The 27,332-nt window shown below is 46.6% G+C and overlaps 9 protein-coding genes across 9 annotated transcripts; 4 read left to right on the forward strand and 5 right to left on the reverse strand.

Moving 5' to 3' along the window:
* Positions 1–543: 543 nt before the first annotated feature.
* On the forward strand, positions 544–1,716 carry GL218_03337 (uncharacterized protein; the record flags this gene model as incomplete). Its single annotated transcript, XM_033579894.1, has 2 exons — positions 544–1,117; positions 1,190–1,716. The coding sequence occupies 2 exons, from the start codon at positions 544–546 to the stop codon at positions 1,714–1,716; spliced, it is 1,101 nt and encodes a 366-aa protein (XP_033436114.1).
* A 792-nt stretch (positions 1,717–2,508) lies between these two features.
* GL218_03338 (DNA topoisomerase 2-associated protein pat1) lies at positions 2,509–5,089 on the reverse strand (the record flags this gene model as incomplete). Its single annotated transcript, XM_033579895.1, has 2 exons — positions 2,509–2,800; positions 2,850–5,089. The coding sequence occupies 2 exons, from the start codon at positions 5,087–5,089 to the stop codon at positions 2,509–2,511; spliced, it is 2,532 nt and encodes an 843-aa protein (XP_033436119.1).
* Positions 5,090–7,430: 2,341 nt separating this feature from the next.
* Positions 7,431–8,953, forward strand: GL218_03339 (Alpha-1,2 mannosyltransferase KTR1; the record flags this gene model as incomplete). The annotated part of the gene is made up of 4 exons (XM_033579896.1): positions 7,431–7,481; positions 7,558–8,490; positions 8,540–8,828; positions 8,886–8,953. 4 exons carry the CDS (start codon positions 7,431–7,433, stop codon positions 8,951–8,953), a joined length of 1,341 nt encoding a protein of 446 aa, XP_033436118.1.
* Positions 8,954–9,299: 346 nt separating this feature from the next.
* GL218_03340 (37S ribosomal protein S12, mitochondrial) lies at positions 9,300–10,009 on the reverse strand (the record flags this gene model as incomplete). The annotated part of the gene is made up of 3 exons (XM_033579897.1): positions 9,300–9,377; positions 9,465–9,758; positions 9,869–10,009. 3 exons carry the CDS (start codon positions 10,007–10,009, stop codon positions 9,300–9,302), a joined length of 513 nt encoding a protein of 170 aa, XP_033436778.1.
* A 639-nt stretch (positions 10,010–10,648) lies between these two features.
* On the forward strand, positions 10,649–12,114 carry GL218_03341 (Short/branched chain specific acyl-CoA dehydrogenase, mitochondrial; the record flags this gene model as incomplete). Its single annotated transcript, XM_033579898.1, has 3 exons — positions 10,649–10,767; positions 10,829–11,998; positions 12,069–12,114. 3 exons carry the CDS (start codon positions 10,649–10,651, stop codon positions 12,112–12,114), a joined length of 1,335 nt encoding a protein of 444 aa, XP_033436779.1.
* Positions 12,115–14,264: 2,150 nt separating this feature from the next.
* Positions 14,265–15,752, reverse strand: GL218_03342 (putative arrestin protein; the record flags this gene model as incomplete). Its single annotated transcript, XM_033579899.1, has 1 exon — positions 14,265–15,752. One exon carries the CDS (start codon positions 15,750–15,752, stop codon positions 14,265–14,267), a length of 1,488 nt encoding a protein of 495 aa, XP_033437343.1.
* A 2,866-nt stretch (positions 15,753–18,618) lies between these two features.
* On the reverse strand, positions 18,619–20,029 carry GL218_03343 (Histidine-rich membrane protein KE4 like protein 1; the record flags this gene model as incomplete). Its single annotated transcript, XM_033579900.1, has 4 exons — positions 18,619–18,989; positions 19,051–19,169; positions 19,226–19,833; positions 19,889–20,029. 4 exons carry the CDS (start codon positions 20,027–20,029, stop codon positions 18,619–18,621), a joined length of 1,239 nt encoding a protein of 412 aa, XP_033437344.1.
* Positions 20,030–20,821: 792 nt separating this feature from the next.
* GL218_03344 (Kyphoscoliosis peptidase) lies at positions 20,822–22,939 on the reverse strand (the record flags this gene model as incomplete). The annotated part of the gene is made up of 2 exons (XM_033579901.1): positions 20,822–21,480; positions 21,616–22,939. The coding sequence occupies 2 exons, from the start codon at positions 22,937–22,939 to the stop codon at positions 20,822–20,824; spliced, it is 1,983 nt and encodes a 660-aa protein (XP_033437349.1).
* Positions 22,940–23,897: 958 nt separating this feature from the next.
* GL218_03345 (putative f-box domain-containing protein) lies at positions 23,898–26,989 on the forward strand (the record flags this gene model as incomplete). The annotated part of the gene is made up of 4 exons (XM_033579902.1): positions 23,898–23,996; positions 24,077–26,228; positions 26,325–26,464; positions 26,534–26,989. 4 exons carry the CDS (start codon positions 23,898–23,900, stop codon positions 26,987–26,989), a joined length of 2,847 nt encoding a protein of 948 aa, XP_033437350.1.
* Positions 26,990–27,332: the final 343 nt, after the last annotated feature.

The following is a 27,332-nucleotide window of genomic DNA, read 5'->3' on the forward strand; positions in this document are numbered from 1 at the left end:
TTTAACTCTTTTGAGTAACATAATGACTATAATGACTTGTGTAAACTTGATATTGTATTTTGATCTCCCAATAATGAAGGTTCTATATTATGTTGCACTGACGTTGGAAGAATATAACCTTTACGAACATTTTGTGCACTATCATTAGTACTCTACAGGTTGTTTTAATAGTTAATTTAGGGCTTAGGTGTTTATTTATGTGTTTAAAGCATTAATTTGAGCAATACGTTAAGTAACCTAATATATTTACAAGTCACAGATAGAATCCCTCTAAGGCATAGAGATAGAAACCTTGTACATAGACCCCTAACCTTTATAGTGTAGAGAGCTAGGATCTAGATAAGCCCCACACTCATCGATAAGCATATGCCCCGCCAAAAAAGTCATTTAGCATTGAGCTTGTCGACTTTATAATGCGGGCGAATATCTACAACTTAACCAATCATTTTCATAGAGGTCGCTATTTAACAATACCTTTGTAAAATGAGCTGACTCATATATACCCTCAATTCCTCCTATACCTAATGAAATAACCAAGCTACAATGGCAGAAATGGAAATTGACACAGAGGCCTCGAAGCCTAAAGCGATCGAAGTCGACAGCGAAAACGACAACGACGCCGACCCCATAATCGCCAGCTACGACATCTACGCAAACCCCCCTCTCCCCGAGAACCGTAAACTCCTCGTCCTGCAGCACCCGAATAGACAAGGCCCCGTTCGCGCGCCGTACAAGCAGATCAGTGAGGTGCGCGTCAAGAACAAAGCCGGCTTCATCGAGGTCGACGTGCCGATGAGTCACGGCCACGCCGACTACGACCGCGACAAGGGGCTGCGCTGGGGCAGTGCCCTGACGCGCAGCACCGCGGCCAAGAACGGCGGGTCCCACGGTCTCGCCGGCGGCTTCGGCGTCGGCGTCCCTGCCAGAGGCGCCGCGGCTGGAGGGGGTCGCGGCGCAGCTGGGAAGCGCCCGGATGACTTGGAGCGGGAGCTCAGCATGCTGGACTGGAGCGAAGCCGTGCGCCAGGACAAGGTTCTTAGGACGCAGACCCTGGGCGGGCAGTTCGCGATCGAGAAGGAGTCGAATTGCAGGTGGATGGTCGGTGTTTTCAAAGGAGGTTCGTCGATTGTCAATTTGTCTACCGGATGATGCACTGCACACTTGCGGCTAACACGAGTTTGATTATTAGATCAATTACACCTCACCCCCGTCTCATCTTTAATCCACCTGCGCCCGCAATTACACCACCTCGATGCCTACACCGAGCAGGAACGCCTAAGCCGTCCGCGCGAGGGCATGGCGGCACCAGGCCCGGCCGCGGGGACAGGCAAAGAAAGTGGCGCGACTGGCAGTGGAACGCAAGGAGGTGCCGGTGCGGCCAAGGCGATCCACATGTCTATCAAGAGTGCGGGGGGCACCGAGAACGGGGAGCTGGTAGTGGACACGATGATCGAACGTTTGCGAAAGGTCCAGATGGAGCCGTGGTCCAAGCTCAAATACGAGGACGAAGACAGCGATAAAGCTTGGCACATGTTCACTAACCATCTCGTATACCCGGGAGCGGCTAATCCCAAATCCCTAGCTGACGCGAAGGGCAAGGGGAAAGAGAAGGAGACGGTGAAGCCTAATACGGCAGAAGACGACGTGTCCAAGGACAAGTTCAAAGCGCAGTGGAGCGAGGAAGAATTCCTTTCCCATATTCGAGGTCCTTCATAGTAACAAGGGGATGCATAAGCGTTTCCAGCTACGTGTTGTATTATGACCAACAGCAGCTTGAAGAATGGTTGATAGAGGGAGGGATGGGAAACCCGAAGGGAATGTAGACGTCGGAATTCAAGAGCCTAAGGTTAAGGCGATTGATTAATAGGGTGTTAAGCCGACTAATACGTCTGCAACTAAGAGAGGTGTAAGGGGTAAACCTGTAGGTTAGGTTATATTGCATTGCTCGGCGTCAAAGACTGATTTTCTGGCACACTTGGTATTCGTATAGGCTTTAGCAACAGCTCGGAATTATTGCATGCAATACAAACGACTCGACTACCTATGCACATCTGTAGGACTAGCACCAACGTATAGCAGTATCGCGAGGGCCTGAATAGGACTCGAAACTTGACTGCTGCTATGGCACAAAATATAGGCGTTAGATGCCTCGTCCTCACCATGTAACTATCTATGCACACACTCCCCGTAGGAGTCTAGAACCATCGTCCACAAAATTGGCCCGCCTCATCTCCAGACCTCATTGCTAAGCCAATTCGGGTATCATGAACTCGTGAGAATTCGGATAGATTTCACCGTTCGTTACCCATATACCGAGCGCCAAACGCTCACCCGTCTATCAGAGGCCCTTCGCAAGGACTTCTTCGTGCCTCATTAAACCGTATAAAGCAGCGGCATTGAATAATCACATCCAGTGCCCGACTTCCAAGTCTTCATCGGCCAAACAAACCGACGATAAATCTAGATGAGACTATACAGTAAGTCGAAATGACCATCGTAATGTCTAGTCTAGTTGTTCAACAATTCCACATCAAGACCGATAGATCGCATAAACAGGTTGACGTTGTCCAAGCGAGTCTTTGCCATGTCGGCGGGAAGAGTCTTAGACAGATTGACAGTATCCATGACACGGTCTTTGACGGCAAGGACGAGGCGTTGCTGTTCCTCTGGGCTGGCTCCTATGCCAATGGCAGCAAGGAATTGCCACACATAGATATCCTCTCCAGATGCCACGGTACCCGGGAAGATGTTGGGAAGAGTTGGTTCTAAGGCGTTGAAGAACTGGTTGAAAGTTGCAACCCTAACAGGAAATTAGCTACTATAATTTGAACGATCATTTTTATTCTTACCATTGTTGCCAAGACTGTTCAGTTGCTTGTCCAGCTTGCTTGGTGAGCTCAGCTCGGCTAAGGATCATAGTTAACATCGAAACACCAATCCGAGTCCGAGCAACGAGATCTACATTGAGATTCTGGGTTATCAATCCGAGTACACCAGTGACAATATGTAGCTCTGATTTGCCTAAGAGGTGGAGAAGACTTGGCATGACCGCCACAATGAACAGCTCAATGCTCTCGCGGGTAGCGGCGTTCAAATTGATGGGCTCTCCGGTCTGGACCTGTGCACCGCGGACTACATCGAGTTGATCGAGATGGATGACGATGATGGTCAGTATGGTTGTTTGCTGCTCGATAGTAATATGGTTGAACACGCGGCCAATAGCTTTCTTGCCTTTGGGATAGGACAAAAAGGCAATGAAAGGATGCACAGAAGTAGCGCCAATAGGCTCATGGACTTTGAGCTCGGTCCACAGCTGTTCATTTAGTTGTTGCAATTGTAGCTGTATCTCGGCACGTCGCTCAAAGTCTGGATCCGAAGTGCCATTCGCTGGAGGGGGAGGCATATTGCGGTCTAGATCCTCCATCTTCATTAGGGTTAAGTAGACTTTCTCGATGTTCTGCAGTGTCTCTTTCTTGTCGGTACCCGTGGTCGGATGGGAGCGATGTCCACTACCAGGTCGATTGGTCTCGGTACTGCTCTCAGTCCGCTTGATGTTCAATAGAGGCTTTGGTGTCTTCGCGTTGCTGAACGAGATCTTTCCTAAACTGCCTTCTATGACTAGTTGTTTGTTCTTGGGCTTATTCTTGGCCGCCTCAACAGCACGCTGGACCTGTTGTTCCATTCGTTGCATGTGGTTCTCTGGGCCTCGTCCTTGACGTCTCATACCCCCATGGCGAGTACCAGTCTGGAAAAGGTACGTCTGGGCAAAATTGTTCAAAGGCTGATTCGGGTTAGGTCGCTGTCCTGCTCGTAACGAGCTGAGAACCTGGTAGTAGAAATCTTCCGCAAGAGCAGCATCGGTCCCGTGCTCGTTAGGATCACCGGTAGCCGAGACAAGTTGTTGAAGTTGGATTCTGGTAATGAAACTCTTATCCTGTGGTGTCATCAGACCATTATCTTTCGACAAGACGTGTATCTTATGATTACGCTTGGCTCGTCTTGCCTCAGCTTCGAGGAAGGATGCTTTCTCCTGCTCGGATAAATTTGAAAGGTGAGCTTGACCTGTGCTAGGCTGAGGCTGGCGAGTGAATGAGTTCTGTGATCGATGAGTTGGGTGAGTTGGCAAGTTGGTTCTAGCGGGCTCTCCAGGAGTACGATTAGGGTTCTGTAATATTTGCGTCGGGAATCCTACAGAAGCGGGTTGATGCTGCTGAGTTAAGGAACTTGACACGCTGGGTCCGCTAGATGGGATGCTTTTTGAAGATGGTCGCTGTAAGATTGCTATAGGGTGTCCATGAGTGGCCCCCTGCGGAACCTGCTGGTTGTCAGGAGTATAGAATCCCTGGGGTTGACGGTTGTCAAATTGTTGTTGTTGCAGGTAGTCGATCGGCTCCTGTTGGGGGTAATGAGGGTGGGGAAATGTTGCTTGAAGCTCAGGGCCAGTCAGGGACGGAGCCTGAAGCTGGGGTTGAGGCTGCTGGGGTTGAGCAGGAGCCTTTGCCTGGGCTCGCATCGCTGCCTCGACCTCTTCTAGACTCATCATTTTACGGCCCGCTGGTGGCGCGATTGGCTGGGGTTGAGCGGGTGCTACTGGAGTAGCTTTCTTGGGCTGGACTCCCCATATTGAAGCGTCAACTTGAAGGTCGGATACCGGTTCGGAGGTCTTATACTTCTCGTAACCGCTTCGGGCAGGTTTAGGCGCTGGCTGATAGGCATATCCTGAGCCGTATGCCTGTGTTGAAGAAGGTTGGATCGACTTCGGAGCTGGTTGTTGACGACTGAAGCGCTGGTGTTCTTCCTCGATAGCGTTCGCGACTTTAGCAGTCTGTCCAAAGAAGTCGAAATCCTTGCCAACTGGCGCATGCGACACTCCAACAGAGTCACCACCACCAGTACCACCAAACGTATCATCGTTGAAAGCGTCGTCCGTCTCATCCAACCCATCACCTAATCCATCGTACGTATCCTCAAAATCTAAAGCTTCATCAATGTCATCCGCACTTCGCGAAAGATCGGCGAAGGGATCGTAAGATTGGCCAAAACCGGGAGCTGCCATATCGTGGCGCGATGAATTCGCGGGGAAGGACATGGCGGCGGTTGCAAGCCTCGCAATGCTCGCGAAATTTTGGTGTCAAACTATAGAAGGTGGGTAAGTAAAGTACCTCCCCTAAGGTTGCTAAAGTGGGATGGTCAAAGCTGTAGAGGGGTGATGAATTTAGAGAAGGTTACGGAATACAAAGAAAGTGCTTTGTTTGCCAACCCCGAAATATTTTATGCGAAATTAACAATAGGGAAGGCAGCATATGTAGGATGCATGGGTAGAAGAGTTGGGATGTTGGGCATAAAATAGAAGAGTACAGTCCCTTTGTGATGCGTAAAACTGTATAACAATATGGTGCGCGAGAAGGTAGAAAGGTATCGTGATAGATCATATAGGTTAATATAAGGTTAATAGAAAGACTTACAACTAAAAGAGCTGGGATACTTGGTAGACGAGAAGCAAATGGTCTTGCTGGATCATGATGTGGGTGTGAAAACAGCTCGGGTTGTGAGGGGCGAAAGGAATAAAAAGCTGATAAAATGGGAGACAAAAATATTTAGAAAACAGTTTAATAAGAAAAGTAGTAGCTGCACAAGGAAGCTCTCAATACGTATAAAATATTCACGGCCAGAGAAAGACGGTAACGTAGGTAAGGCTGTTCGAAGAGAGCGCCGTCAACTTCTATCGAGATGATTGACGTATCTACGTGCCATACGGCAACATTTCGCAAAGCAATTTGGTGGAATTGAAGAACCTACCAGTTTCCCACTAAAGACCCTACAGCATCAGTTAGGCCAATCATGTCTCATGTTGCCTAGGTGGGGAAGAGGATACAAGTTAATGCGTTCCGGATCACGTGATGTAGCCAAGTATTAGACATGTCAGGTACATGGGAGTAACTTACCCTTTGGAAGCCACTAAACATTTAGTATATAACAGTTAGTTCATTAGATATAACTACCTAGGTTAACCTTTTATATCAAGCTATTACCCGTCTTAAGCCATGTGTACTATGATCACGTGTCTAACCTAGGATTGGTGAATCCAATCTAGAATTAAGGTCGACCAACTCGGACACATAAATCAAACTTCTACATCTCATGTAGGGAGAAACCATTTATTTATGATTAACATATTCTTAGATAATCCTCATCATGTTTATTGATTCGCATGTATTTACTGCGTTACGTGGTGAGGTACGTCAGCGTTAGCCTCTAGATTGTCCGCCGGACAAATGGTATGCTAAGAATTTAGATATGGGGGCAGAACCTAGGTAGGCTATTTGAGTCGTAGAGCTAACAATACAATCCACACATCGAATGTGCACGTATGAGATATTCCCATGTACAAGTCTATGTATACAAGTCTAGACAAGTCTAGACAAGGAGGTAGCCAAGGGATATGATTTCGGAAGACCGCACCAAAACATGTAAACTGCCAGGTTACCCAAGTTGTTGAAACATTCTTGAAAGTATATACATATAGAAACACACGTCTATCAATCTGACAAAGCATATGTAAGATGTGAGTTTATAGGAATGACTAAACAATTTTATGTTAGTTTACATTATGTACCTAATCTAAGGTTTTTTACGGTACTTTCACTTTCATGTTGCTATCAAATACTTCCAAAGGTTGGAGATATGGGCAATAACGGGACCCGGGGCGGAATACGGCAACGCCAAGCCCTTAAGGCTCTCTGATACGGGGAGTGCTTGCCAGCCTAATGATAAACCTAATACCCGTAAAAATGGGGATATTGATTCAATTGGAAGTCACCTATGCACAGTTCAGGCGTACAGGGTGCTACAGTTACACTGCTAGGGGACTAGACCTTCCATTCACTACTGACGCGTCGATCCATTTATCAGAGTGAAATTCTAATCTATCGCCTCCGATTTTTTCTTCCATTTCGAATCAAAATCCCCTACACCCTGCAAGTACTTCCTCGTACACGTTTTATTATATGTACAATTTGTACCTTACTGTACCTACCCCTATCCCACTTCTACGTACATGGTGTAACAACTTCGTATTCACATCCAGCTTTACCTATTACAATTCCATCTCGTTCATTTTTATTTTATTTTATTTTTTTCTCTTTCAACTTCTTTCGTTCCCGCTTCCCTACGTATTCTCGTCGAAAAAAACGTGGCTCAAGTATGCGAATCTAATCCAGTCGCATTTGAGCTCCCGGTGATGACTTGATAGTCCTTCCTTTGTTTCTTGTGACAATACCTACTCTGCATAGTCGAAGAGAGTTTTCCCCTTTGGAAAGTCCCCGCCCCATTTCGGCCGGCGAAACATTCTAGACCTCGAGAATATACCCTGTCTTCCTCTACCAACCCATTCTGACGGCGAATAATCCGTCAGCCCTACATCTCGCATCATGGCCGCCGGCAGTGCGCGCATCGTGAGATACATTCTCTTCGCCTTCTTCGTAAGTTATACCTAGACTATTCGTGGATCGTGCTTGAGCAGGTCAAGTCCAGGTGGCTAATAGGAACTCGCTACAGTTTCTCGCAGTTCTTTACTTCGTATCCCATTCCACATATGAAGGGGTTCAACTCAAACCCTCTGCATTCGGAGCTAGCCAAGGTTCCTCATCGACGAGGCCAGATAAGTCATTCGACGATGTTGGTGGGGCATCGTCTGGTTGGGGAAGCAAGCCGGATGGTTCGATCAACAACGCTCCAGGATCTACGAAGAGTTCACCATCAAAGCCCGGCGCAGGATCCCCGAAACAATATGAAGACCTCGCCGAAGCTCCAATGGCATTGACACCGTCAGATCAAGGGTGGAATGACCTTCTAGGAACCGCCCCTGGCCCTCGTATGAACGCTACTTTCGTCTCTCTTGCCCGCAACAGCGATGTGTGGGAAATTGCTCGTTCTATTCGCCAAGTCGAAGATCGCTTCAACCGCCGCTATAATTACGATTGGGTCTTCCTCAATGACAAGCCATTCGATGCGACTTTTAAGAAAGTCACGAGCTCCCTCGTGTCTGGCAAGACTTACTATGGCGAGATTCCTCATGAACATTGGTCTTTCCCCGATCACATCGACCAGGATAAGGCGCGGAAGGTTCGTGAAGATATGGCGCAGCGCAAGATCATCTATGGTGATTCCGTTAGTTACCGACACATGTGTCGCTTCGAATCCGGTTTCTTTTTCCGTCAACCACTCATGTTGAACTACGAATGGTACTGGCGAGTCGAGCCCAGTGTTGAGCTTTTCTGCGACGTTCATTACGACCCCTTCCGTTTCATGGCCGAGAACAAGAAGAAGTATAGCTTCGTGCTTAGTCTGTACGAATACGAGGAGACTATTCCTACTCTCTGGGATAGCGTAAAGAAGTTCATGAAGAATTACCCCGAACACATCGCCGAGGGTAACTCTATGGCTTTCCTCAGTGATGACGGTGGTGAGAAATACAACAAATGTCACTTCGTAAGTAGTACGTCGAATTATGCATTAACAGCTACTAACCTATAAACAGTGGTCTAATTTCGAAGTTGGCAACTTAGAATGGCTGCGATCTAAGGCCTATACCGACTTCTTCGAGTCGCTTGACCAAGATGGTGGATTCTTTTACGAGCGATGGGGTGATGCACCGGTACACTCCATCGCCGCTGGCCTGTTATTGAAGAAAGAAGAAATCCACTTCTTCAACGATATTGCCTATTACCACGTCCCCTTTACTCACTGTCCAACCGGCGAGAAAACGCGGTTAGATCTCCGCTGTCACTGCAATCCGAAGGAAAACTTTGACTGGAAAGGGTACTCTTGTACGTATTCCCCAATTCACTTATTCGTGATATCGAGTCTTACTAACATATCCGCAGGCACAGCAAGATACTTCGAAATCAACGGGCTTGATAAGCCGCAGGGTTATGAGGAGCAACAGGAATAGAGAAAAGGAAACCGGGATGAAAGAAAAAAAACCATTTCACAGATGATTGTAAATAGATATTTATCCATCTTTCATGACGGGCTATTGCAACATCGCCAGTGCGGTTCAATGGGGTATTGACCGGGGCAACAGGGTGGCGTCCACGGGTTCATTAACGTACCGATATATATCGGTTTCTTCATTGTAGATATATGTCTATGGGTTTGCCATATGAAATGAAAATGTTGCAGTTATTTTGCGTCGCATCGTGTAGTAAAAGTAGTCTACGTCCGAGCACATCTCCTAAATCCTAGTAGGTCGGGATCTTTATAACCCTAATTGTACGAACAAGGCATATAAAATGCTTCTATGAGCCAACAGATGCCTTCTTCGGCTTCTTCGTTCCATATTTACTTCGGCTCGATTTGCGATTAGAAACACCGGCCTGGTAAAAATACGTATATTAGCAAAAGTAGTCTCTAACTAATAACTCCCCTTCAAATTAGACTCTCAACGCCATTTGCTAGCTTACCAAATCCAAAGCTCCTCGGACTAAGTGATACCGCACACCAGGACAATCCTGACTTCGGCCACCTCGGACAAGAACGACAGAGTGCTGCTGGATGTTATGGCCCTCGCCGGGGATATAAGCCGTGATCATACGGCCGCTAGACAGACGCACACGAGCTGTTTTTCGCTCGCCTGAATTGGGCTTCTTGGGCCGCGTAATGCCGACCTTGAGACACACGCCTTTCTGCTGCGGACATTCCGTATCGGACAGAGCTGGAGAAACGGCGTGGCGCGCGCGTTGGGGCTTACGACATCCCTATTTGATATTCTGAGTTAGTCGCTATTACAAAGGACCAGCTGCATAAGAAGATATATAACGGCGATGCTCTCTTTTTCTAGAAAGAGACGGGATCGAGGAAAACGCACTCGTAGGACTTGGTTCAAGGTCGCATTTGGGGACGGCGTCGAAGAGAATGATCGCATGGGTATTTTAGGAAAGGACATTGGTATTGCGACCGGCCGCCTTGCTAGGGATGGCCAGAGGCATCTTAATATTGGCGCGGCCATGATGGAATTTAGGTAGTCAGTCGGCCGCCGTGTCTGACTCCAACAAGTCAATCGGGTATGAAACTTCATAAGATACGCTGCCGCCAAGACAAATTCAATTGACGAACGGTGGAAAATTCAATGTCAGGTGACATCGGTCTGGCAAGTTCTGAGCTCCGGCCTTTGGTAAGGGTGTGGTTCTAGGTAATTTAGATGACTTTCTTCAGGTACGTACCCTACTAGCTCTGGATTCACATGTCTAACGGTTATGCAGTACCTATAACACCTAGCCGGACGGCGGCATTGCTCATGTTTGATTCGCTAATTCGCCTCTCTCAATGTATACATTGGTACACAACCGACGTCAACGCTGCATCCAGCCACGGTTTGTTGAAGAACCATGGCTATCCTCGGCAGAACCCACTCGCTCGGCGTTCAGGGTAAGTCGAATCCGGGGAAGGTGGAAATGTGAGCAGAAGGCGGGACTCTTCATATTCTTTATCTTCTTCTCTATTCTCTATTTTCTTAATCGTGTACATAATTACCTACCTACGTACATACAATAATCCGAAACCCTTCAAACCCTCTCGGTAATTTGTGCTCGTCATCTGTTACACACCTGCTCGTTGTGTTACAGATTACAAGTTGCTACTTCACACCATGTCGTCGATCGCAAGATTACTTCGGCCGGCCTTACGGCGGGGTCTTGGTGTAGTTCCCAGGGCCTCGTTGTCGCCGCGATGTGGTAGCAGATCGGTTCAGAAGTTTAATACGCGACAGTAAGTCTTCATAGTCAAGTTTCTCGTCGTAATGGCTTATATTAATATTTTGGGCCTGTAGAACAATAAGACCCTTATCTGCCACAGCCCGCCGGATGACAGACATCACAGATATCCCCCCTACTCCTATAACTCACTTTTCCGAGACCGAGGCAGCGATGCAAGAGACAGTTTCCAAGTTCGCTAACGAAGTAATCTTACCGAAAGTCCGCGATATGGATGAGGCTGAGAATATGGATCCGGAATTGGTTGAACAACTCTTTGAGCAAGGGTTGATGGGGATTGAGATCCCTGAGGAGTTCGGAGGTGCTGGTATGAACTTCACTGCCGCGATCGTAGGTATCGAGGAGTTAGCACGTGTTGACCCGAGCGTCAGCGTTCTGGTCGATGTCCACAATACGCTGGTCAACACGGCCGTCCTGAAGTGGGGTAGTAACGATATCAAGAAGCGCTTCCTCCCGGCGCTGGCCACCAACACCGTTGGTAGCTTCTGTCTGAGCGAGCCCGTCTCGGGATCTGACGCGTTCGCGCTCGCTACTAGGGCGACAGAAACCGCTGATGGATACCGGATATCCGGTAGCAAAATGTGGATTACGAATTCTATGGAGGCCAATTTCTTCATCGTATTCGCAAACCTAGATCCCAGCCAGGCGCATCGGGGTATCACAGCCTTTATTGTTGAGAAAGACACCAAGGGCTTCTCGATTGCCAAGAAGGAGAAGAAGCTAGGCATCAAAGCGAGCAGTACATGCGCCATCAGCTTCGATGATGTCGAGATCCCTAAGGAAAATTTGCTGGGCGAAAAGGGCCAGGGCTACAAGTACGCTATTGGGCTGTTAAACGAGGGGCGTATTGGTATCGCGGCGCAGATGACCGGATTAGCGCTAGGTGCATGGGAGAACGCAGTCAAGTACGTATGGAACGACCGCAAACAGTTTGGCAAGCTAGTCGGTGAGTTCCAAGGCATGCAGCATCAGATCGCCCAGTCGTACACCGAGATCGCGGCCGCGCGCGCTCTCGTGTACAATGCTGCCCGGAAGAAGGAAGCCGGTGAGGACTTCGTGCGCGATGCGGCCATGGCAAAATTGTACGCCTCGCAAGTCGCGGGACGTGTTAGCGGCCTGGCCATTGAGTGGATGGGAGGTATGGGCTTCGTCCGGGAGGGCCTTGCGGAGAAATACTGGAGGGATAGCAAGATCGGCGCTATCTACGAGGGAACCAGTAATATTCAGTAAGTTGACTTATTTATTTGCTCTACACCGTATCGTTAAATGAGGACCAATGCTAATTTTCAACATCAGACTTAATACAATCGCCAAGCTACTCCAGAAAGAATATACCAGGTAAATCGAGAAGATATAACGGACGATATAGCGGTGTTTAAGGACTGGACGTTGCTTATACCCCTTGCGTGTCTCGGGTGTGTCCTTAGTGTTGAGTTCGATGATGGCATTTTAAGGCTGGTGTGAGACATATCCTCTAAGCCACGAGTATATATAGTAGTGTACTAATCTACTGTGAATAAAAATATTTACAAAAGGGATATATTACTGTACTCGTTTTATGTATTGAAATTAGTCAAGTTGTTGGAGAGTAGCATCGTGACCCCATTTAATACTTTAGGAGAAGTTGAGGAAACTAGGATGAGACGAATGACAGAAATATTCAAAAGGATACGGCGAAATTTAAAGCATAGTTGTTCGTCTCGCCTACGACTTGTTTCTAGCGATCTAGCGGGTAGCACCATAGCACCAGGTAAATACGCCATTCATTGGCCAAACCTCAACCAGAAGGGCCCGTTTAGGAAGCCATTACCTATTAAACGTGTGACAGCGTATGTTGTTCTCAGATATTATTACTTCGTACGACGAAAACATACCTGGGCACTTAACTTCCGGGAATCTGCATCATTCATGTCACTTACCCCTTTAATTTAACCAAGTTGATATTCACTAGTCTATGGGAGTTATGAGCGTGGGCAAAATCGTTAGTAGTGATGCGAGTTAGTCAAATCACGTCGCTAAAGGCTTCGGTAGCATATTAAGGCATATATTGCTCTTATTCCACCTTTAGTGTATTGGTGTATTATACCAATGTTTTTGTCTTGTTATAGGTAGCCTCCGCCTAGTTTTTTTTCATGTGCTTAGAGCAATGTTATACATTCTCTTTTCATTATTGAGAGAATCATGGTATTTTAAAGTACTTACTGAAAGTTATAACTACCTTACTAGGTATTTAAGAAGTTATCCTAATATAATGTCAAGATGATACATCTTGACTCCTTAAATTATACCCAACCTCAACTACATTATTGAGCTATACCAACGAATAATTAAATATCGCAGTGAATACGGAGTAGGCATAACATATTACTAGGTAGGTAAGCTTGCTCAGAGTTTCATGGGTGCTTCTCCAGCCCCTAGCCATATATCCCTTTGCGTAATTATTGATCTACCGGTGTTTTCTCTCTGGAGTAACGTGTAGGGCAAGTTAATGATCAGGCGGCCACCATCTGCTAATACTCCCTAACTCTATACGGCATATATAAGCGTAAAAGCTTGGCTGTGGGCATTTTCATTATGTTCACCGCATCTATAGCCCTTCAAGAGAAGGTAGCTAACCGAGTTGCCAATAGAGATTATTTGGTCTGATTGGCATGCAGTGGTTTCCCACCAGCTATCTGTAAGATGTGCTCCGTATTATGTATATTACTTATAACAATTACGAAGCAGGACCGCAAAACAAACCTATCGTGACTAGTTGTCTGGTGTAAGTGGACACAGACAAGAGTCATTAGCTCCGGGGGAGATGGAGGTTGGCTCACTAAACTTAACTTATAGTCGAAAGTCTACCGACTTCGGTTGTCATATATTCATATGTGAGTAATTTGACGATGTTGGGCTCCAAGAGGGGCCATGGTGGAGATAGATACTAGCCATACTCGGGAGATCTTCACACCGGGTCTAGACTAATATTCTAGCTTTGTAGCGGAATAGGGGAGATGGACCTACTAACTCGACTGGCTGGAACCTTGGTAGTTCGTACTCTTCGCTCTACAAGCAACATGTAAAAGAAAACGCCTTACAGTTGATAGTATACACTTGAAATAAGAGTTATAATTTTCAAGTTCTTCGTCACGAGAGAGTAGATAATTCCATATGATATGCGTAAATTAAATATAATAACTATCATTACTCAATACGTAGTTGAAAAATAAAGAGACGTTGAACATCAACCCCCCTTGCCAAATTATAAGCCATGCCGTCGTGTCAACGATTCCCGCCCCTGAGTCCCTTTTCTATACAATCAAATACCAATTTCATAAGTCCTTTTACCCAAAACCAAAACCCAAACGCCACGCTTTCCCAATATCCCCGCCCTAGATAAATCGCTCTTAAACGAAGGTGGTATCAAGTCCCGCATAAAGCCCTTTAAGGCAAGAGGAATACAGATATAGAAGAACAAGGGGAAAAAAAAAAAGCGTATCGAATCATGGCTCAGTGCGCGACTACCGTCCTTCGCCTGTGATGATCCAAGTCCGCGTAGCCTGGCAGCGCCCCGTTCTGGTGGAAATCAATCGTAGGAAGGCTCATGACGCGCGGGCGCAGATACTCGTCCGCATCGGCCTCCTCCACCTCCTCGAAGCTAGGCGGTAGCGCAGTATTATCTAAGTGCGAGACCGTGCCGCGGACACCGATTTGTAGAGGCACGCCGAGGGTTATGTGTGTGCTGTACCCGCCGGAAACAACGGTCACTGTTAACCACAGGACGTAGACGCGCGACGTGATGCACGAGTGGAAAGTCGGCACGAATGTTTTCTTCTGCACCGGCAGTTGAATCGGTACTTGTAGTTGCGCCGCATGGAAGATCGGGGATGGGAGATTGCCCTTGGTCTTGTGGGGGAGGGGCCTGGGGGGTAGGTCTGTGTCAGATGAGAGGTTGTCGCTGCCGTATCCCGAGTCTCGTCGGGCCTGTGCTGTTAGGTGTCGGCTCCATTTGACGTCTCCCAACGGCCCTGTGGTGACGGATGTCGTGCCTGAGTACGAGCCGCGGCCCTCGGAGCCGAATGCGCTGTGCCAGTCCTTAAGGTTAGGGTACTGGCTGACGCCGCCGGCGCTGAAGTACGTGACTGCCGTAACCTTGGATGCTATTCCTGTTATTTTCGGTGGGCGCGCGTCGATAGAAGCTGGTTCGAATTCGAGGTAGAGTGGTACTGTGGTAGAGGTACTCGTTTGCCCGTCGGGACTTAGCATAGCTGCACTGGGCTGTGCGGCCGTGATAGTAACCTTCCCTGTCTTCGGCGATATGATAGTCTTCCGTAGCGACTTACTCTTCGACATAATGTACAAATCGTCGTGCTTGGTAATGCTCAATGGGGCGTCTTCCAGCGCCGCGGGCAAGACTTTAATCTCCTGCCCAGCTTCCATAACTTTCACAGTCAGTCCATCAGCCGGCTCATCCTTATACGCTCGCGCCTTGATCACGTACTGAACGCGGCTCATGTGCGGCGCAAAGTCATCCTTTTCCCACGAACCAAGAGTAGGAGGCAAGCGCATGTGGTGGTCCTGAACAGAATTGTTGGCGACTTGATGACTGCACGCATTAAGAGTGAGGGTGCTCGGAATGACGAAGGTGAATGGTACCGTATAAGTCAGACCTGCCTCGAACACGCGCGGGATTGGATAGGATGATTCCGGGATAGGCATTATGAGCTTTAAGAAAGTGTGAGAGGTCGTCTGGGGAATATTTAAGGCGTCTATTCGGGTTTTGCTAGTTCCGAGCAACACAACCTGGAGCGTGTCGAATCGCGTATCGGTTTGGGGTGTAATGGTAACATGTCCTGATATTTCTGAGCCGGTGGTGTAGACTCGAGAGTGATAATGGTTGTTGATATGAATGTTGATGCTCGATTTAGGGGCGATAGACAGCTTGCGAGCGTATCCCCCTAGAACCCTGCTGTGTTCCGAAGACGAAGTGGACGCCATTTTGAAAGTTGGTGCTCTTTCTCAAATGGCTTAGAGCTTCAAGTATAGATTCTAGATTTCAGTAGTATAAGATGTGTTGATCCTAGCTCCAACTAATGTTTGCGATAATGAAGCCAAAGGGGGCATAGATATATAGCTTGAGTGCTGTACTGTGTAACTGTAGCGCTATGCTAGGCAGCAAAGTGATAATAATAAATTTGTATATGAGTCCTTGCCGTCAACTGCAGGATGAGAAAGGTCATATGTAGGTAGTATCGATGATCGCGGTACGACGTTGTGATATTAATATCGATAAGACCCCAAAGCTGTAGAGAATATGATGGGAACCAAGTGGCTTATATAGTTGTATACCTATCAAGGAAATAAAAAATATACGGGCTTGTCTAGCTTTAAGCTCGACGATAGTACTTGAGTCATCTTAAGATTGAAGAGTGATATAAATTTTATGTAGGTTGACACTTGTATATGTTAGTGATAAAAAAAAATTGGTTGTCATAAAGCTCCTCCGTTCTGACGTAAAGGGTATTAGATCGTTCCGCCCTTCATGTCTTCCGCTGGCTGGATGGAGACCCTGGTGGCCTGACATGGGAGCGGATCTGCCCAAGGCAGGGGTTATCGCGCCATTGTAGAAGCGCAATTAACTTGTCAACTTGGCTTGCATTCTTTTATTTGATTTGGGGTCTGGGGTCTGAGGGGAGTCTGAGGGAGGGAGGGGGGGGGAGGGTTCGAAGGGGGTCGGGACGGTATTGGGTGTATTCATCCTTCTAAAAATTCTCTTGGTCGTATGCTTGACCTACGCTTGACCTCTAAAGGTGACCACCTCGAGGCTTTACCTCCAAGGGAAGACGTATCCAATAGTCGTACGTAAAAAAGTTATAATTACCAGCTGGGGGTGGTGGAGCAAGGAAGATGGCGTTTGAGTCTTGAGTCTTCAAGAAGTTTGCGTCTAGGATGCGCCCTTCGAGCACGCTATCATATTCTAATAATGCGCATGAGCACAGCAGCTTGTCATATAAGTGGCTTACGAGTGACCCATGCCTATGAGTGGCCTACTAATCAACGGTCTACCGCCTTTGGTGTCATGCGGCTCGTGGAAATACCGCTCTCGGCTTTTGCGTCTTGATGACACCCGGGAATTAACAACGACACTTGGGCGGAGAAGTCATAGTCGTTGACACTCCCCCGGGACGACGTCCGTTAGTTAGAACCTTTAGCTCTTGGCCCCCTTGGATCTTGAGGACTGTTCTGTGGGGTTTGACCGCTTCAGCTTCGGAGGGCTGAGGCCTAGATATGATACTATACCCACTTAAGTTAGACATATTATTATGTGTTTGCGCCCTTCGAAAGCTTAGAAATCTGACATGTTGTAGCTCGCTAAAAAAACGATGCCCTTGACCTATCGTATCCAGTCTTGAGACATGCTAATTACTTGATCGGGAAAAGCTATCCCTATCCACTTATCTCGATCGAAGAGTCATCGACGGAGTATTATCCACTTGATAATTATATAACTAGTACCTACACATGTAGTTGTGCATGTGTTGTTTAACGATTGCTGTGTTTAGAATGAAGGGCGCATTGTTTTTTTTTATAATTATACCTCTTTATAACCTGTGACCCTGATGGATCACTTCCCCCCTGGTCGATATTATGAATAAAATATATGATGCGATATTTAGATAGATGATGTTGTTCTTAATAACTAAAGGCGTGATTCAAGTACCGTATCGTTATTTGTAGGGTTCGTTAGTTAACTATCATTAAAGTAGCAAGAATCCATAATTGCCTAACCGCTAAGGCCTGAAGAAGGCCAAGGAATATTTTGTGGTTATGGAAACCTCCGTATAAGTGGTTAAAAGTGCACTGGCCGAAGAGTCATAAGACACTACCACTTACCTGAGGTCCGTAAATATTGTAGGTTAGGTACCTATTGCATTGGCCTTGGAAATGCCTTGGAAATGCCATGTGTATTTTACCATTGAATGTACATCAAAATCAAACACTCCTTAAAGTAAATATCTTCTCCGAGTTCGGCCCTCTGCCATAAACCAAACCAGCCCTGTAAGGAGGAACCCCGGTTTGAAGTCAAAGCTAACCCACCAACCAAATAATTAGCCAACCATTCAAGAAGACACGCAAACGTGGAGATCACTTAGATAATACATAGTGATGTGGATTTTTTTTTTGGTTTATTTTTTTTCCCTCCCTTCGTAATAGGGGAGTCTAGTCTGTTAGTCTATTCACCTTCCATACACATATTACGAAATCCATTATTCATCGGTATATAGATGGGTAGATCAGGAATGTCATGCGGATATTATTCCTTCACCTCGGGCATATCCACGTCAATGAAACACACTGTAATCTCTCGATCTTTCGGATGTTCACATAACCACGTGGAATGATCTGATAAAAAAACATGTAAATCTCAAAGGCCCAGAACCGTTTGCGCATGTTAAAACGGGACTCACATGCAGGAACGGGTTGCAATGCTAGATCTTCTTGGCATCTCTGTGGATTCTTTTACTAATAAACGTCCATCACAACACACCGGCTTCCAGCGGGTACCGTAGGCAACGGAAAAGTCTGACGATGGATTCGTTCCGCTTCGTGAGGCTGGGTAGTCCCTGGTTTTTAATAACAGCTGCCGCCAACGGAAGCGAGAAGCGAGTACTACATAGTACATTCCCCCCTAGACATGACGAATTGGGTTCGGATTTACCGACAACCATGAATCATAGTAACCTTTATGTTCCTCACTTACGATTTATAGTAAGCAGGTTCTTTCTATAAATATGTCAAACTTATATAGTCGACATTCGGCCCCATTCTAGAGTTCACCCGATCTATGTCATTAAATCCAAAATCAATCCCATGAGATATAAAGCATGATCCCAGCGCCTACGGCGATGGCAGCAAACTGCACAAGCATCTTCCGGAATTCCAGGGATTTATTAGGACCAGTCTCCAGCAACTCTGGAATTACTGCGACCGTACCCACATAGAGGAACGTTCCGGCGGTGAACGGTAACAGCAGGTCACCATACGTAAGGCTGGTACCCCAGATGCCCTCAGTCATACCGATTCCATTGCCGTCTGCGCCGCCGCCGCCACCAAATTCTTGAACGGCGATGCCAATTAGCGTTCCTAGAAGAGCTCCTAGGGCCGTGACAAATTGAGCACCCATTGCAGCACGTTTTGAGAATCCGGACTGCACGAGCAGAGCGAAGTCACCAACTAGATGAAGTAGGTCAGTATTTATCACTAGTAGAAGACTTCGGGGAAGAGAACTACCAACCTTCATGAGGAATTTCGTGGAAGAACACTGCGACCGTCGTCGTAGCGCCAATTGTAGGCGAGGCATAGAACGATGCCGACATTGCTAGACCGTCAGTGATATTATGTGTAAAGTCGGCACTATACGAAAGAATAAGTAATCTGGATGATCCTGGCTCTGCTAGAACCAAACTCACATCAAGTTAAGATAGCCACCTAGTTTAGCGCTGGGGTTAATCTCCTTTTCGCTTTCCTGTTTGTTGACCTTTAAATCCTCCTTGTCACCCTTCTTCCGTTTTGTGAGTTCCGCATTTGAGACATCTACAGAGCTCGAGATAGCTTTGGTCTCCGACGGCGTAGCATGGGAGTGATTTCCATGGTTGTGCTCATGTTCCTCCCCGCCCGTGGCTATTCGCAATCCTTTATCCATAGCTACAAACGTCATGAAACCGACCATAATAGCAACGCCTAAGAGGAGGTTGCGATTGGGCTCAACAAGGACGAACCGGACATGCTCAGGACTGTCTTCTCCGAGAAAGATCTCGGGTAGTAAATGGAAGAGCGTATCTCCGAGTAATCCTCCTACAGCAAATGCCACCATGACCGACAGGGATGAAGGATCGATATTCGGCGGGCATAGTGCTAACAGGAAGTTTGGCGGACCTGAGATATAAAGGGTTGCTAAAAGAGCGTTTACCGCGGGGCTACCTGGGAATAAGACAGCGAATATCTGGGAGGTTAAGGTCGAACTTTCGGAAGCGTCAGCAAGCTTCTCAGCGTTGAGCTCTTGTACAACCGAGCAAGTCTAAAGCTCTACATTAGTATGATATCCAAATAACGATACATTGAGTAGAGCAAACCTGAAGCTTTTCTTCCAATTCATTCAAGCTCAACAAGGCACGCGACGCATTCTCGGAGCCGAGGCTGGCTGCGACACCGGATGCGAAAGCAAGTCCCAAAAGGAGCAGTATGCTCCGGTAACCCAGACGTATTATTCCCATGACAAATTTAGCTTTATGACGGACTTAATTGGGTGTACTGAGCCATAAGAAGGTGTATAATCCTTCGGAGTAGAAAACAAGTATTGGTGGACGACGGAAGGGAGCTACCTATCTACAAAGCTGGAGTTTTTTAATTCGCCAAGACACAAACGAATTGAATAACGAACGGATCTCCGAGTTTTGCTGACTAAGAAAGATCTTCGCGAGCCGAGGTCGGCCTGTTTGTAATTTATAGATGAATTGGCAATTCCATTTAATATCTATTAGTGTCAATTTGTTCTGTACTTTGCTCTATGATTCCTAGGTATTATCTAATACATTTGATTTTACCTTCCATTATTGACCCCGATTTCGATACTACCCCTCCATATTGGAAACCCGACGTACGGCAGACGCCGCTTCTACTCCGTGTGGACCCACTGGAGAACCCCGAATTGACCGGGACGGTCCCCGAGTGCCGGTATTTATACTTCAGATACCACGGCATGATATAGAAAGCCGTCTGAGAATCTTCTATTATTTCTAACGAGTAGAATAGTAGGTATTTTCCACACTCGGATAGGTCGAAAACCCTCATTACTATAATAATAATTATACATAACTATATCGTTCCGCTCTAGTTCTTTTGTTCCTATTCTCACTCGGTGTTCAATGGCATTTAATAAATCTGACGAAATAGCAAAATACATAAATTCACACTACGGGATTATATCAGAAAATCTTTGTGTTATTGCTGGGTATACAGCTCATTAGAGCAATCGTTTCATCCTAGATCTGGTTAAATGTCTATGTCTATACCAGTTCCCATTTCATATAAATGCCCCAGTTCATACTATAGCAACCGCTATTTTTCGTTCTGTAATACTCTTCCTTCGTAACACCTCTCGCGTCCTTTTTATTGAGTGTCGTCAGCGCATATAAGAAGATAGTCTGGCCGGGAGCACCCAAATCCCTTGCTGGGATATCTATCCACCACCAGAACCCGTCTGTCTCTACCGGTACGAGGTCTTCCTTTCTGCCATCTAACCCATGGATTTTCATGAGAAGTAGATAACTTTTACCCCTGCCGTGCCGCTCAGGGTCCCAATGCTCGCAGATTTTGGAAAACTGGAACCGCACCACCCCACCGCTGTATACGGGGATATGCTTCTCCATAGGGCTGAAGTTAAACTTGGAGATGCCCTCTTCGGTTACATTGCCAAAAACTTCAGCAGGTTCGCCATTGAGCGGCCCGATGTAATACTCCTCCCAAGAAGGGATACGACCGTCATTCCGGAAGAAATGCTGATCATTTGAAGGGTAGTGCGAGAGTCCAAAGAGATCGTTACTCAGAGTAAACATATAAGGCGTAAAATGCTTATTGTACTGCTCGTTTCCTACTGAACCCGCGCCCCAGCATGCATCGAGGAGTTTCCATTCCCCATTATCTATGCAGACAGCATTCCACGCATCTACAAACCTAATTGTCAGTAACCGTTACTCGCAAGAAGTCTTAGAAACTTAGGCTCAAAGGCAACAGCCTCAAGTAGGACCAAGAAGGGTTATAGGTATTTCGAGGGAAGAGTTAACATTAGAAATATACATACGGCCTGTGGCGTCCTTAGGGGGAGGGCGCTCGCCCTTTGCGAGTGGTTTATAGCCGTAGCCCTTTCCGTGACCACCTACTACGATACATTGCAACCCCGCGCGTTGGGCAATGGCTTGATATACTTCTGCATAACCCTGACAAACGGCCTTACCGTAAAATATTGTTTCGTCCGCGCTTCTACCCTTGATGCATTTCCCAAAGAATTCCTCTACGTTGTAAGCGATATTATGATGGCACCACGTGAAGATAGCTCTTGCTTTGTCAGTAGCTGATGAGAATGGACCGCATAAAACATTTGCTAGATAGCCGACTGGGTCATGCCTAGGAAGCGAATGGTTGGGGTACTGCGCAGCCACGCTATCCGGAGCTGAGAAATCTCGACAGAGTAAACAGTCAGTGCTTGTACGTACGGCAACTGCATCAATTTGAGCAAATGTAGGTCGCGAGCTGATTGGAACTGGCGGTGGAGCTTCGCTGCTTGGTCTTTGGCCAGGCAGGCTAGGCTTTCGGGAAGATTCGAAGGTTGTTGCTGGACGTACGAATCCTGTAGGTGGGGGTGGAAGACGACGTGGCGCTACCGAAGGATTGTCGTTGACTTGTGAATGAGTAGGCCTAGAGGGCAGCCTAGGTGGTAAGCTGGGTCGCGAACCAGTCTGGGGTACAGCCGGGGCAGAACGGGTTGATAGAAGAGGCGCCTTAATGATTTCAGTCCCTTCTCTCTCTGCGGCTTCTTTGGCCGCTTGCGCCTCTCTTTCCTTTCTCGATGGCGGGAGAGGTGGTAACTTGGCTTGATCTAATGATGGGGCGAGAACTCGTCGCGCAGGTTGTGTTTCGGTCGACGTTGTACTTGTGCGAGAGGAAACGGGGTTCAACGATAGATTCGAAATGGTTGAGATATGGGATACCTCGGAGGAGTTAGAGCCTCTCCTGTTATGAAATGGTTGCGCCGAGGGTCTACGGGTAGGTAAAGCTGGCGATGGTTGAGTAGAGCTTCGACGATTCGGGAGAGGTGGCGGCGCATCACGCCCTATGAGGCTCGAAGGAGTTTCTACCACCGACTCCGATGTATTAGTTCGTTGAGGTAGACTGGGTGGATTTTGCTTTTGCGGTCGTGGAGGTAGGTTGGGGTTTTGAGGAATTTGTGGACGGGCGATTCCATTCCCATTTGGAATTGGAGCTTGAGATGTGGACTTTCTGGCACCGGGAGGTGGTGGAGGAGGAGGTCGTTTAGTAGAGGGAGGAGCTGTGAAGTTCTTCTGGCCATTCAAAGCTGCGATCCGATCTGCAAGAGAGTTAAACTTAGGCTCTTCGACTTCGGCCATATTGAAAGCTGCTGATGTGTAATATTTTTGAATGACTCGTTTGGACGGGGTATATTTTGAACTAAACAGATGGCGCCATAGACGGCGCGTGTTAACATCAATTAACAAGATTGTACTGGTCTCGGCTAGTAGAAAATATATTAAAAAAACGAGAGCTGATTAGAGCTAACACTATGCAGGGAAAAAGAAAGAACAATTATAAATCTACACACAAGACCACTCGGGTAGACTTGATTAAGTGAATGAAAATGGAGGAGGGAAAATCAAATACATAGCGAGAGTTGTGATGATTACTTGGAAGAGTTGAAAGTTTCATGATAATCGAGGCGCAGCAGGCAAACAGCAGTAAAACATAAGAGCTAACACAGCCCTGCGAGCGGGGAGCGACGATCCTTCGGCCCCTCATTGCTAAATATGCATACAAGCAACACTAACATACCTGCATACCTCCGGAACCTAAAACAAAACGCCTTAATAAAATAAGACTAATACTATTTTGTACTAGTTAGTAGGTAATAGTTCCACATATGTATACCATTCATTCTCCGCATCCTTGATAGATACATGTACTTAGTACCTTTCTTTGCCCCTCCATCTCCCCTTCGCATACTCGCGCTTCAAAGACCCTCAAGTCAGCATATTATTTACATATAACTCTACTGCAATCGTTATTCTAGATTATGAATATTCGCTCTGGATATCATTTAGGTGACTAATTTTCTCTAAAACTGTTCGATTGATGTGTTATATGTTAGGTGTTAAGTGATAAGTGCTATTGCGGTATAATAGTCGATTTGGTCCTCAAGTCTTCCGGCAACATTGTCGATAAGGGTCGTTATATAATAAGGCCTAACACCGATATCAGGACATTGACGAATCGAGACGCTTTTTTACTTGTCATTTACACTGGAATTATTATCCAGTCAAAAATAACGAGTTGGCTCACCAAGTAGCCACCATGGCACTCAACACTACTATTTCTATTCCATTACTAGCTCCTAAGGTATCTAATATTCTGGATTTACCTGATGAGATTTTGAAGGAAATATGTAGCCAAGTATGTTCCAACCCCTGGTCGCGGATCACAATCATCTGTTCCTTACTTGTGGAGTCCATTGCTAACATATATGTTGTCAGTGCTTCCAATCCGATTGGATTCGTCTTTCCCTAGTCTGCAGACGCTTTCGCGACCTTGCTGCCGCCCAACTATATCGTAACTTCCATATCATCTTCCCGGACGAAGACGATCCGTACTTCGATTCCCCCATTGATGGTCTCGCGGGTGGTCTAGAGACGTTCGTCGCAAGCGATTACAACTATGCGAAACACTTAAGGGAGCTCTCTCTCGACACCCTTAGTATTGGTGACAGGGCTGAACTTGCCTATAAGCCGTACCTCGCTTCTGTGAGCTGCGGGAAGTTTATGAACACCCTGTTGCTTCTTACGCTGCGGAAGGCCCAGTCACTTGATACCTTTCGGTGGAACATTAGAGTTGAGCTTAGCAGGCCTGTTTATAAAGCACTGCATAACATCAAGTCCCTAAGACATCTTCATTTGCGATTACAGGCCGGGAGCTCCATTCATCAGATTCCGCCGCCTTTTTCAGACTCTAATGTGCAGCATTCTGGGTACGATACTTTAATCTCGCAATGGGCCAATTCGAACAATCCCCTTCTTAACCCCATAGTCGCTTATGGGCCCCCTCCGGTTCCATCCTCATTGTCGCTGGGCTACAAACCCTCTTGGAGGAATAAACCACCAAAGAAACCATCTACTGCCAAGGAACCCCCGACAATTGAAGGTTTTAGAAACCTTGAAAGTTTGAGTGTCCTTGATATAGATAGCCTTGACGTGATAACGGAGGTCCAAGTTTGCGTACGTAATTCTTCATCGACGTTGAGAAAGGTGAAGCTTTCTTTTTCAGATAGCCTTGCTATGCAAGCAAGAAAACCTTGCGCTGATGCAGAGCTTGATGAATCCGAAGACGACGAATTTCAAGTTATGCCTATATCCTTAAGCGCCAATTACGATGACAACGGACCCGCAAAGGCATTTCAAGCGCAGGAAGAACGTAAGCTTCAGGAATTGGTGTTGGGTCGCATATTCGAGGTAGAGCCATCTCACACAAAGAATACTCGCTTATCCACTGAAGACAAGAAAGAAAATGTGAAAAGGGGGGATTCTGAGGAACAATCAGTTTCGGATAGTGGACAACACTTCATAGATCATGTTAGCAGAGTCTTCGAGCGTATGGTGGCGCATGTCAACGGTACCAGCGGTTTTACATCTATTGAACAACAGGATGCTTTGGATGCAATCGCAAAGGCCGCAAAGAAATATGTGACCTCGGAGGAGTCCAAATCCAAACCTGGGCCCTCGTCTGGAGATCTACCCACTAACGATGGGCTACATTCGTTGCCTAAAGACCATGAACTAGGGCTTGATATAGACAAGCCAGATGAGTCCCAGTCACTTAATTTTGGGCTCAAGCTACATCCATCAATACCAAAGGACTCATATGATGCTAACCCAGAAGATATCGATATCGAGGTCCCAGAGGAGCAATTGACAGCTGAGTTTCAGCGGATTATTGAAATAACGTCTACCGACACAGTACCACCAAAGGAACTATTTAACTCGACAGAAGTGAGCACTATTCCTTCCAATGCAACAGAACCGAACGATGTCGTCCAATTCTTTAATGCCGGGGATATGGGCGATGTAGAGACTGAATCGAAGAGTTGTACTAACAAATTCTCCAAGGAGACACACATAGCTATTTGCGCCGTCGACGATGATCGCCATGATAAATCTCACCAACACTTAGAGTCTACCGGCTGTGATGTAGAAGACGTACCTTGCGATGACGCAGTTCAAACTAGCTTAACCACGAACGGTACGGAGACGCATCTTAGCAACGTGAATAAATATGCACGAGATACGAGAGGTATCGGACTTCACTCTCTCAGTATCCATCTTATACCGATCAAGGCTTCGGTGCTAGGGAAGGCTATAGATTTGCATTCGCTAAAGCGAATTACTTTACTCAATGTCGGCGAGCAGAAGAAATTTTGGGTAATGATGATGAAAGAAAATAGCCTGAGGCCGCTTCCACTACGAAAAGTCTTTACAGATGATGTCTGTCTGCAGTTCTTACACCTTATTTCCCAGCTTGACTGTGTTAAAGAGGTATTCATGCTGCAGCGATCGTCAAAGTACAAGCCGGAGAGCTTCGCGCCGAATCCTGGCACAACTATCGAACAAATCCGGAATTTTGTCCTGAAGAAGCGTACGTACCATTCAGATTCATTCTATCTCATACTTACGGTTCATACCTTGGGATTATTCAAGATCCTAGTTATAAATTGCTAACATTATGTCATAGATATGCATTCTCTCAAACGTCTGATGATCAAGAACCAAGCTGATAGTTCATGGGATGTGGATGAGAAAACAATACAGCACATCTGCAGGCGTGGAAAAGTGCTAGAAGAACTGGCCGTAATAATGGGAATGCGTGCAATTGTAAGCATCACTTCCCCATACGTTGATAAATAACAATACCCCTATACAATTGTGGCTAACTACATATAGCATACTTTAATCCAGCGTATCGCTGGCCTTACTAATCTCCGCGCACTGCAGCTCATCTCTTTTAGAACAGAGGACACCTGCCTTTCCGTCATGCGCGAGACGCGCCGTTTCATAGTTGACGCTCTTTCTTTCCACCCTGAGCTGAAACTCGAGTGGCTTGCGCTGGGTGACGATGAACGAGCTGTAAGAATTCTCCGGAAACCAGGAGTTCCTAGGAAGTCAAAAGTCAGCTCGAATAAAGACAAGAAACATGCCCCAAGCCTAAATCAAGGTTATGTTGGTAACGGACTCTTTCCAGTCGCACCTGTAGAATGGGGTGCTACGAGCGAGAGCGATGACGACGATGACGATGACCCACTATTAAGGGTGAAACTAGAACTTGTTGAGCCTTTCTCATTCTACGACATCTTCGGTATTAGGATCTTCGAGAAAGAGATCGTGAATGGCCGATTATGATCGGGTTTTAAGACGAGGTAGCATGGGTTTTTGAAGGGTTTTAATAACCCCCTTTAGTGCTTTTGGTTTTCCCTTGTTGGCAAGATACCCTTTGAGTGCGGCCAGGATGGGGAGTTTTTTTTTTACTTAGGAAAGGGATATAACTAGCTCTATTTCCTTTGCACTTACATCATGTTGTCTACGATAACTTCCTCGGATATCTTCGCTAGCTTTTACCTCGGAATAGATCCGCCACTAATATGTTAATGATTGGAGCCTTAAGGGAGTGTATCATTGGATTACGCCAAGACTGATACAAATCGAAATTCTTACTCATGGTTTTACAGCCCTTAAGATGATTCTT

Source organism: Daldinia childiae (assembly GCF_008694065.1).
Source record: "Daldinia childiae strain JS-1345 chromosome Unknown Scaffold3, whole genome shotgun sequence".
NCBI classification, from domain to species: domain Eukaryota; kingdom Fungi; phylum Ascomycota; class Sordariomycetes; order Xylariales; family Hypoxylaceae; genus Daldinia; species Daldinia childiae.